Below are 11484 nucleotides of genomic sequence, written 5' to 3' on the forward strand. Positions count from 1 at the left end.
TAAAGGAAGTTGAAGAAGTTTCGCTGCAGTACTTCAAAACACAGAAGGCATGTAGTATTTCCTTTAACCAGGACGAACGTATCAATAATCTTCATATTTCGCTCCAATATACCATCTTTGAGGTTAACATGTTCCCTGTTTATTGCTTTAAAAAATGAGGTATTTACAACAACATATTTTTCCTCAAAGCTATCCATCTTATGGGTGCCTGACTTTACATATACCTTGAACACGCACTGCATGTAAACTATTACACTGCGCTGCAGGGGAAACAGTAGACTAAATATCAACCAAGTTGAACTTATAATACATTGAGTTTGCTGGCCTTTCAATGGAAGTCGCCAACAATTTGGGGCTTTGTAACCGCGGCATCCTCGTTCAAATGAAACTTCCTTTCGTATTCTGCAGTTGATTTTATTGTTCCAGAGGCGGGGCCCGATTAAGCTCTTTAGAGGCCCATAAGCAGCTGAAACTTTGTATATACTGTTGAGTACATTGAGTGTTTAGTACATTGAGCATGAATATTGAAATAAGTGATGTTGCAATATTTACATTCGGACAATGCGGCATCAACTGTAAGATTGATATTTTATGGTAACCTTATACACTGAGACACCACTAAAAATTGGAATATGAACACTTTCTGTGGTGTACCCCTTTCCATGATACTTTAAGCACATGTTAAGGCTATACTTTGTCTCATGTTTAGTTCTGACCTGTTCAGAGGCACCGTGCGTTTGCGACCAAATGGAAAATAAACGTAATCTTTATGGCATGATTTTCTTAAAAAGAACCTGGTTTGTTAATGTGGGGTCCATGGTATGGGGGTCAATTCCGAAGGGGTCAATAAATGTGCTTTTATGGGGCATACACTGCGCCATGCGCATAAGCTATAGTCTTCTACCAACGGTAAGAAACTGAGATTTTGCTTCAGGAACACTACCTGTAACTACTTTTCTTCGGAAATACTATCTGTAAGTGAATGTGACTTGTTTTTAAACCCGAAAATGGATGACAAAAAGGTATTTTTGCACAAAACTTTTGGCTGTTGATCCATACCTAAACCTAAACATGTTTTTTTTAGTTTACGCATGATTAATCACTACGCACCAGTAGGTTAACGTCATAAAGTTAAAGGTAATTCCCCTGCTTTACAGGCGATGGCCAGGCGCAACAAAGGTGTTTGTTTTTCTACATGACGCATTTCCCGTAAAAATTAAGAACAATACCTTGCGTAAAAGGAAGCAGCGTGTTTCTATCATATGAAATAGGAACTGCAACACAAAACATGGCTGAGAAACTGTTACTGGGAATGCTAAAAGCTGGTCAGAAAGCCACAAAAATTGCTCAACTTTGTCGGGCTGAAAAGGATTTGTTCGAGATTCTTGTTCAGGAGAAAGGAAGATTGAAGAGCAATGATTTGGATTTCAAGACCTTGGCAGATGTTTTTATTCAACAAGTAGCAAAATCAGAACTTGAAAAAGAGGTTTGTGTATGTTTTTCAGTATCACCACTCACCATGTTTGTATAGAGTATACTCTTTTTAAACCTACTGCAGTAAAAAGTTTTACATGGTTACAGCGTAAATGAAAAAAATATTGGTAACTTTTGTTGAAATTAGCGTACACATGGAAAAGTATTGGGTATTTGTTATCTTGTAAATTTTTATAACTCAGTATGTTTTGATAGCAAAGTCTCCTAATGCTTTGTTGTTGCTTTGCATGGCACAGACAGCATAAACATTGTTCATTGCTTTTTTATTCAGTTTCCTGGTATTGGTAAGCGGGTTTATGGTGAAGAAAACAATGAGTTTACAAACACCCTTGGAGAAACAATTTTTGTAAAGGTTGAGAAAACAGTTGAACAAACAGCTGAATTGCTTGCAAAGGTTGTTGATGGAAATAAAAGTGCACCAAGGTAATAGTTGAAGTTGAAATAGTTGAAGATTCTTCTAAATAGCAAAACTAGTATTTCTGTTTCAAAAATAAGAGATTACGCTAATACTGATCATCTGCTGCACTTCTTGAGTAGTTTTGGCTATTTGATAAGTGGAGACAGAGCCTTTTTTTTATCACCACCCTAATATACAGGTTGATTGCAGTGGTCTCCTTACACCTAGTTATTCATCTTTTTTACTAAATACAAAAATAAAGTGGGTGGGTTTAAATAAGAAAGAGGCACAATTGCAGATTAAGATGAAACACCAAGCTACACTACTCGTGAACATTGTCAGAACTTTTTAATGTACTATAGACTTCTTGCTCAAGCAGCCCACGACAATGTTGAAGCGACAAGCATCTACCCCACTTCTGATGAACTTAAACTAGTTGGGGAGTGTGAAATCAACATTGACCAGGTGGCATTTTGGATTGATCCTATTGGTATGTTGCTAAATTGGTTCTTAATATTGGATATTATTATTATTGGAACCTACATACTGTAGCTTGATTCAGTATGACACAGTTTGTCAAATGCATGCCCACTTGTTATTTAAAGTTTTGGCTGACATTTGCGTGAGTAAGTTAACTGTTTTAAATATTTTTCATAGATTTTTATTGATTTTTTTAGATGGTACTTCACAATATGTTAAAGGAATTGAAGATGGTCCAGTAAATTGCAACCATGTCCATGCAAAAGGCTTACACTGTGTAACTGTACTTATTGGTGCTTATGATATTATGACTGGGTTACCGATTGTGGGAGTGGTATACCAACCATTCTATAAGAAGATGGAGCCAAGGTATATTGCATTAATTTCCCAAGAGACAGGTCTCATGACACTAGCATTGACACATACAACGTATTTTTTCTGTATAAAGGTGGTCTTAATTCTTCTTACGTTTGAAAAATAATTATGTGTATGAGCAGACATTTTAATAGTGTCAGCATGACTGCTATTGCGTAAATCTTACAAAAATATGTGGAACTGAATGTTGTGCAAAGTCAATGCATTATTGTTTTGGTTTACCTGTTGTACATAAAACTCATGCTTTTTTAAGTGGTTGCTGGAAAGAAATGTGCTATTGGGGAATTTGTCACAATGAAAAAAGGATTACTAACTGCCAACATATTTTTGAGGTGAGTTTGCCATTTTACATAATTAAATAAATATTGTAAATATACAAGACAAAATTGTCTGAGCAAGTTGTAATAAATGAATGTTTTGTTTTATTTTCCATGAAACTATAGGTACTATCATGAACTTATCTGTCTTGGTGATTGTTTTAATGCATGTGTGCCTTTTTTCTTTCAGCATGTAAGCTTATTTTATATTTTTCTGATGAAATACATACCAGAAGACAAAAAAGCTACACTTAATTGGGACATAGAATAAAAATAAGAATGCCAAATAGAAAAAAAACAGAACATTTGACATGCAATATGTTTTCTTGCAGAGTAACATTGAAAAGCGATCAAATAGCTCTGGCTACTCGGTTGTTTCAAGTACTCATGATCAACTAATCTGCAATCTGATTCCTAAGATTCCGAATGCACAGGTGTGTGTAGCCAGTGGAGCTGGGTACAAGTCTCTATGCGTTATCTTAGGTCTGGTTGATGTTTTTGTTTATTCTGATGATGCCTGCTACAAGTGGGATACATGCGCCACACAAGCTATTTCAATGGCTCTTGGTGGAAATATAGTTACTTTGAAGAAGGCAATGAAGTGTTCAAGTAGGTTTGATAGAGTTATTTTTTAACACAGACTTACTATTGTATCTTTTTTGTGCGGTAACTGTCAGTTTTGTTTACTGCTTACACTTGTAATTTAATGTGTTTTTACAAGATATTTACCAGGAATAGTAGGCATCTTATGTTGACAATCACTGATTATATGAGTAATTTTCTGTAAGAATTAGTGATGAAGCGAGAGTGCTTCTAAATCGAATCAGTCAACGATTTTAGACAAATTTAAGTAATTAGATGTAAAATCTATGCAATAAAATATATATTTTATGCAGATAATAACTTCCATTGTGACTCACTCCATCCAACCCAAGTGAAATACAAAGACCAGAATCCAACCCCTGCCTGCCCTTGGGCTAATGTTGGTGGTTTGCTTGTGTTTAACAGATCACCTAGAAGTAAGGAATGCACTAAGAAAATATTGGAGGTTGCAAGTGAAATGCACTTATTCGAAAAGTAAAACTTATTTTCATTTTGTCAAAACAAATTGCACACTGTTGTAGATTTTATGTATTTCTTCAGGAAATAACTACTTAAAAAGTATTTATTCTGGTTTCGTAGTTCATTAGTTCAATGAGATTATGTAGTTACTTCAAGTTTTTAAATATACATGTATTTCTTTCTTAAAAAAATCTTTTTGTTAGTTTTTTACATTTATATGTTTATAGTATTGCATTGTGTGCTGGTTTTTAGTAATATTTGTTTTGATCATGCAGCTGTTTTGCAAAGCCTATTGTTGTTCAACAAACTTCTGTAACTTTGTTTTTTGCTGCTTCCACTGACACTCTTAATGTGTTCCTTGATTTTAAGATTTCGACTCTTTTTGTCAACATAACATACTCTTGTGCAATTTATATGTTTGTTAACAAAATGATTCTCAGTCAACAAACAAGTTTTCCATGTTACTTGCATTAAACAGTGCAGTTTGTTAAACTGTATCAGCTATGTATGGAAACATCTAATGTGTAACTTCCTCTACAAACTATAAACCTGCATGTGCATAATTAACAGAAGTTCCCTTTTTGACTGTTTGATCAAATACTAAATTCCGATTTACAAGCTTTAAACCAATTATTTCCAGTTTCCACCATATATTCTGGGTATACCAACCCTAAACTGAAATTTTTGTTTTCTGTATATTTTTCCTATTCAGTGATGGCACTGCTCCGAAAAAACAGATTTAAATAAACTTTTTTATTTTCATATCGTCCACTGCTCAATCCTGTAAGTAAATCGATTTGGTTTTCTTGATCTCCGGAATGATTCCTGAAGTTTTGTCAACAAAATATTGATTTCGTATATTTCTTGAAAGATTTCAACCTGCACAAAGTATTGACAAAAACACTTTTTTACACATACATACAATAAAAAAATGTTTCATTAGCATAATTGTTACCTGTGTATTAACAGTTTCTTGTAATTGCACCAACACCTCCCATGATTCAGGTGAAACAACAATTTGTGTAAAGTGAGCATCAAGCAACAGACAAATCCAACTTATAATCTGTAAAACAATTCTTATGAAGATCCGTACACTAATAGTCAGCTAACCTTAGTTAAGCAGCATTAGGATAAGAATCGTTTTCCTTTTGCTAAACATTTAAAGACAGTTGAGGAGAGGAATTTACTTCAATTTTTACATGTGGTTCATAAATATACACTGAAGTTCTGGGAATATGACTTAAAGTTGAGAGAATACTCAACTTTGTATGGTCTGCCATCTACTATGTAGTATATTTGGGAGGACTGATAAGTTTTTAAATTGTTAAGGGAGGAAAATAACACATGTTTAGTGGCACTTAGAGTTTTGCACCTCTGAAAGTTTTTATTTCTGGTGTATGGCAGCATGAAAACATTTTACCTTTGGGGGTTACCAGGGTAACAACTGGGAAAAAACAGGTCAAACAAAACAAATGGAACCTATATGACTATATCAAATTCATCTCTATCCATCAAACATTTTATGGCCAACAGGGTTACACAAACTGTAGAAAATGTGTTTTCATGCAGGAAATGGACCTTTTTGTGAAAAGTTTTGTGACTTTGGGGATGGAAATTAACTACTTTCCACAACAAAAGTTGTCTTACCTGATCCCAGGAAACTACTAGTTTGTCTGATTTCAAAGAGCATTTGCCCAATCGAACATTTAGGGCTTCAAGAAATACCTGAAAACAAAAGGAGCTGATCATATTATTATATTTCTTAATATTAAAGAGTAATAAAATCCATAAAGCAACATCAATCAATCTAAAATTTTAGCATTGGTTTCAGCCAGGAGATCTTCTTGTACTTTATGGCTGATTACTAGGGGCATATATATCTGCAGTGGAGGCCCCACATCTTTATCTAGCTGGCCTTTGTCATTTTAAGCTCATCTGCCCTTCATTAGGTCTTATTTTTGATCCAAAATGGGTGGTTAGCCACCCTTCTGTAGTGTGGTGAGTCGTTTTAGTCGCCAACAACCCGACTATAAAACAGGTAGTACTGGATTACATATTACCAGTGGCACACATAGCATGACCTGACTTGACAAAGCAACAAATTTGTTTTAAAAACCTAAAAAGTCACAAAAAACTTCACCGGAGAATGGCAACAATAAACATACCACAATTTGAGTTAAAGACAAAGCTCCAACTGCATCTCTCATATTTGATTCATTGTATGGCAAAGATAGTATTGTTTCACTATGGGTGGAAAAGAGTTAAGGAGATTAAATAAAGCAGTGCTGTTATTCTTCTTCACCCAAATGGAAATGATTAAAGCAAAATAAGATTTAAAATGAGTTTAGCTATATAAAGTTTAGCATGAACAGCATATTAAGAACAAACAAGTTTGTAAAGGATACAGAAATTCATCTTCTTCATTGTTCCTAGCTTTTGTCTGCAATTTCTTACTTCTAAATAAAAAAACACAGATTTTCAAACCTTTTTAGCAGACATGCATTGTGTTATTGTCACAAAATTTAATCTCTAAAATTTTAAAGAAGACCCTAAATAAATGCAGTACTCCTACTTTATGAAGAAATCCAGACACAAAACGAGGTCAGTTTCTGAAATATTCTGAAGCTGTTTCAAACAAATTGAAAGGAGAGAAAGATCCTCATGTTTCAGAACTTTCTGAATGAGTTGAGGGCAAATACTAAAAAACAATCAGGTCCTTGGTAAAACAAGTTGTTACGAAAATCATAATGTGTTTATATCAACTTTTGCACCCAATGGTTTTGGATATTTTTCTTATCGTAACAGAATTAATCTTATAGTAGTACCTTGAGCTAACGAGTCCAGTGGAAAGAATAATTTCAATCAGCTCAGAAAGCCAAAGATTATCGTCAGTAATTCGAATTAAAAGTTGTGAAACAATAGGAGACAAAACAAAAACTTGTCTTTGTGATTCACTCTGGGATTTCCAAACTGCTTTCCACGATTTTACCAACTGTGAAGCATCTAAGCTCTGTAAATATTTTCAATTACAGTTTACATTTGTTTTAGGACATGCAGTTTGTACTTACTTTTACCCCATACTACACCTATTGCACATGCAAGAAATAACACATTCCTAACATAGCTTAAACTTGAAAGTTCTTTTTGCAATAATCAAAAAAAGTTTAAAGCACAAAACTTTACAATTGTTTTGTAAAGTTTTACATTTATATGTAAAATGGATTGATTTAAACTCCCAAATTAAATACTTACACTAATAAGAATGGACATGTGTTTTTCTATTGATTTTTTAGTTTCCAAGACCTATGGAAAGAAGTTAAAAAAGAGTTAATTTAAGTTAAAACAGGACTTGAAAGTAAGGTTTGATTGTGGGAAATTGATTAACGGTGATATTAAAATATATATATTTAAAAAGTGCAGCAACCTTTGATGTGTTTGTGGACCAGGAAACTTGATTTAATTTAATTGAGTTTTCATTTTCTTTTTTATATGCTGACATTAGGTTGACTGGATTAGTTTTGAAAGGTATACTTGAAATACCACCATTCTCAATCAGTACAACTTGGTCCCTCAGTGCTTGAATCTAAACAAAATCAAACGAATTTTATGCAATAAATAAATACCACCGGCCATGGATATTTAAGCATAAATAATTAATTAATCCCTGTTTTTTCAAAAAGAATAAACTTTTGTGTTACTCAAAATTAAACCCAAGTTGCTCAAAAAACTTACTTGTAAATTTTGAGACACGTTAAATATTTTGTGATGGCACAAACCAAACTGAAGATCATAAATAGCAATACAAGTTTCTGGAAAATCAAATCATATTTAGTGCATTGCTAACACAGCGTATGTTTAAAAATTTAGATAGTTTATGTTACATTCAAACCCTGCAAACAGTAGGTTAAACAGTGACTCTTGTTCTCAACAATACCACAATATGAAATCCTGTAGTACAAACCAAGTCGAACAAAATCATCAACTAGAAGGGTGGCTTAGCACATATTGCCCTTGCACATACACCATGATCTATTTTAAAACATAAATATATTTCCTATGCTTATTTTGTATTGGGTCCCATATTAGCCATCGTCTTTTATAACCTTGGTTGTTTCTGCAGGCAAAAACTCATGGGTCCCCACACATGCAAAGTTGAAACTAATGCAATTCAATAGATAACAATGAGTAAGTTTGGTATTGTGAAGACAAACACAGTGATTGGTACTGTGCATATCTAAATATGCTATATAAAAACTATTTAAATTAAAAAACTCATTTTAGGGGGCTAGTAGGATAACTAATTGAGGTTCAACACACACAAACTTAAAAGTAGGAAACCACAATGACTCAATCAATAGTACTGCAAAATTTCAGTCCAATCTGCCAACGTTTAAAATTTCAACCACTAGAGGTGTTTTGAGCAACAACCGTTAATGTTTCTGACGTCAAAGGGCTGTTAACAACCCCCGAACTGCAATGGCGCAATAACGATAATTGGCATACTTTACAAGCTATCCAAAGTTTAGCCAATTCTGACATTGTTTACAAACTCACCCCTTTTAGGGGGCTAGCGGGGTAAATACTGGGGTTATCCGGACAAACAAAGTGGGATGCACATCTACATAACTATATCTACCATCTGTATAAGTTTCAGCCACATCCATCAAGCATTTGATAGAAAAACGAGTCGGACAAACTTCGGGGGGAATTACCCATTTTAGGGGGCTAGCGGGGTAAATACTGGGGTTATCAACAAAAACAAAGTGGAATGCACATCTACATAACTACATCTACCATCTGTATAAGTTTCAGCCACATCCATCAAGCATTTGATGGCAAAACGAGTCAGACAAACTTCGGGGGGGAAAAACATTTTAGGGGGCTAGCGGGGTAAATACTGGGGTTATCAACAAAAACAAAGTGGGATGCACATCTACATAACTACATCTACCATCTGTGTAAATTTCAGCCGAATCCATCAAACATTTGATAGAAAAACGAGTCGGACAAACTTCGGGGGAAAATACCTATTTTAGGGGGCTAGCGAGATAAATACTGGGGTTATCAACAAAAACAAAGTGGGATGCACATCTACATAACTACATCTACCATCTGTGTAAATTTCACCCAAATCCATCCAACATTTGATGGAAAAACGAGTCGGACAAACTTCGGGGAAAAAATACCCATTTTAGGGGGCTAGCGGGGTAAATACTGGGGTTATCAACAAAAACAAAGTGGGATGCACATCTACATAACTACATCTACCATCTGTGTAAATTTCATCCAAATCCATTTGATTGAAAAACGAGTCGGACAAACTTTGGGTAGAAGAAAAAATAAGAAAAAAACAAAAAACATTTTGAGTAAAATTAATTATGGGTCCCCTTCCCTGAAGTTTTTGACTCTGAGCTTTCAGATTAGTTTTATTGGTGAGTAACATTGATCTACGTGAGTGGTTCTCAAACTTTTTTTGCTGCGACGCCCCTGGAAAAGTTTTCTGGTCTTGCAACGCACCAGCAAATAAAAATTAATTAGGAAACTTATTATTAAAGTTGTATTTGTTGATACAGCCACAAATAGCCACGAAACGGAACTATTCTACGACGCCCTTGGAAAATTGAAACGACGCACAATTGCGTCGCGACGCACAGTTTGAGAACTACTGATCTACGTTATAAAACTTACTTTCATTTTCCTGGCACACAACTGCAATCAAGTCTTCGGAGAGTTGAGTTAATAATGAGAAAGATGTATCCTAAATATAACAAAATAGTATATACCTGATACAAATGTCTAAACATTACCACTCATATTATGTACCTTTACCTGCAATAGGGCAACATTAGCCACCTTTGTATAGTCAAATGTTTTTGTTTGCAAAGTTTGCGATGTGATAATTGACTTAAAAATCATTCCATTGTCCCCTGAAAAAAGTTATGTATGCACCACTGATTAAGCTATTTTAAGAGCATTTTCAATACTTACATAAACTAACAAAAACAATAGTTTGGTTGGTAGTGCTATGAAAACAAGCACTACATAGCTGACAACTTGAATATTCTACGGATAGTTTCATATTTTCTTCAGTATTTGTGTTGTAGATGACCAAAAAGTGTTTCTGTGGTAAAAAAAACTTGTCAGAGTTAGTTAGCACTAAATCACTGAATTTTGTCTGCAAGTTCCACTTTAAAACAACAGTTCTTAGCCAGCATATTAAGGTTAGATTTATTTTGCTGAGACAGCAATTTTAACAATGATTTAATTTCGGTCAAACTTAATTATTTCAACTTGGCTAAAATGATTCTTAATATGAACACCCAGGTCTCATTTCTGACGGCAAAGATAAGTTATTTAAAGGCTGACAACGACAGCCTGCAAAACCACTGTTCAAATACTATTTGATGTTGAAGTAGGTTAACTTACAAAAGACAAAACTTACTCTTGCAGATTTGCACAAAAGCATGATCAGAGACTGGTTGTTAACCACGAATGCTTGACAATCAATAATTTGATCCTGTTCTGAAATATGTGAATTTGGCTGGGGCTCAAACTTTGGATTCTCAAAAACTTTTGACAGCAAAACAACTTGGCCATTTGTAAAAACCACCAAAGATTCATTGTTGCAATCAGGAAGAATAGAATGAATTGGACAATTCACCTTTGCAGAAATATTTTATTTGAAAAAACTTTTTGACAAATAAAAAAAGATTTTAACAACTTTACATATAGATCAGACATAATACTAACCGTAAATTTTTTAAGTTTGTCAAAATTGTCTTCAGAGTTTGTATGGATAACTTTTCCATTTACAACAAAAGCATATTCATCATCATCCTTATTATAAATAGTTGGTGATGTAATTTTTTGGCCTCTACTTACTGACCATGATTGCACAACACGTTTGTTGTATGTCTGAAATAAATATTCAATACCTTTTAAGGTGTATTATAATGGTTTTTACTCCCCATATAAAATGACATAGTGTAGTTGCAGTACTTGATGCCAAGGTGGTTGAATATAGTTTTATTTATTTAACAAAACATGTTCTATCAAAACAGTTTGAATTACTTGTTAAAACATAAACAGTCAGTCCTTACATCATAAATGGTAACATTGTTTTCAAATGTTACAATAACATTATCCTCGCGTTTGTCAAGCGATATTCCCACGAATTGACGGTTTAAGGTCTTCTGTAAGAGCGTAACCTTGCTTCCAAATGAAGCCATAGCAAAACACGATTGATTTACTACACACAAAATAAACTGTGGAGCAGACAAATGAATTATTTACATTATGCACGTGGGTGCAGCGAAATCATTGAAGCGAATCAAATCAAAGAACAAACAATAGATAACT

The 11484-nt window shown here is 34.1% G+C and overlaps 2 protein-coding genes across 5 annotated transcripts; one reads left to right on the top strand and one right to left on the bottom strand.

The window, feature by feature from the left end:
• Positions 1–1150: 1150 nt before the first annotated feature.
• Positions 1151–4887, top strand: LOC145222377 (inositol polyphosphate 1-phosphatase-like). The gene is made up of 7 exons (XM_080088486.1): positions 1151–1486; positions 1766–1917; positions 2254–2381; positions 2569–2740; positions 3000–3078; positions 3396–3672; positions 3960–4887. The coding sequence occupies exons 1-7, from the start codon at positions 1289–1291 to the stop codon at positions 4142–4144; spliced, it is 1191 nt and encodes a 396-aa protein (XP_079944612.1). The 5' UTR covers positions 1151–1288; the 3' UTR covers positions 4145–4887.
• LOC145222349 (nucleolar protein 11-like) lies at positions 4864–11429 on the bottom strand. 4 transcript variants are annotated; one of them, XM_080088459.1, is made up of 16 exons: positions 11226–11428; positions 10876–11040; positions 10568–10786; positions 10114–10246; positions 9955–10052; positions 9814–9883; positions 7858–7934; positions 7550–7708; positions 7378–7428; positions 6951–7135; positions 6698–6823; positions 6531–6581; positions 6291–6369; positions 5773–5850; positions 5081–5188; positions 4864–5004 (listed from the first exon to the last, which is right to left on the bottom strand). In XM_080088459.1, exons 1-16 carry the CDS (start codon positions 11352–11354, stop codon positions 4885–4887), a joined length of 1848 nt encoding a protein of 615 aa, XP_079944585.1. In that variant the 5' UTR covers positions 11355–11428; the 3' UTR covers positions 4864–4884. The 4 variants fall into 4 exon arrangements, with proteins under 4 accessions (XP_079944585.1, XP_079944580.1, XP_079944602.1 ...); XM_080088454.1 differs by having other exon boundaries at positions 9949–10052; XM_080088476.1 differs by lacking the exon at positions 10568–10786 and having other exon boundaries at positions 9949–10052; positions 11226–11429.
• Positions 11430–11484: the final 55 nt, after the last annotated feature.

This window comes from Phallusia mammillata, chromosome 1 (genome assembly GCF_965637545.1).
Source record: "Phallusia mammillata chromosome 1, kaPhaMamm4.hap1.1, whole genome shotgun sequence".
Classification (NCBI taxonomy): Eukaryota; Metazoa; Chordata; class Ascidiacea; order Phlebobranchia; family Ascidiidae; genus Phallusia; species Phallusia mammillata.

Coding starts and splice junctions, on each gene's coding strand:
- LOC145222377 (XM_080088486.1), top strand. CDS start 1,289: ATGGCTGAGAAACTGTTACTGGGAATGCTAAAAGCTGGTCAGAAAGCC. Junction 2,741..2,999: donor TATAAGAAGATGGAGCCAAG/GTATATTGCATT, acceptor TGCTTTTTTAAG/TGGTTGCTGGAAAGAAATGT. Junction 3,673..3,959: donor GAAGGCAATGAAGTGTTCAA/GTAGGTTTGATA, acceptor TATTTTATGCAG/ATAATAACTTCCATTGTGAC.
- LOC145222349 (XM_080088454.1), bottom strand. CDS start 11,354: ATGGCTTCATTTGGAAGCAAGGTTACGCTCTTACAGAAGACCTTAAAC. Junction 6,824..6,950: donor ACTGGACTCGTTAGCTCAAG/GTACTACTATAA, acceptor ATTGTTTTTTAG/TATTTGCCCTCAACTCATTC. Junction 6,370..6,530: donor AATGAAGAAGATGAATTTCT/GTATCCTTTACA, acceptor TTCCACCCATAG/TGAAACAATACTATCTTTGC.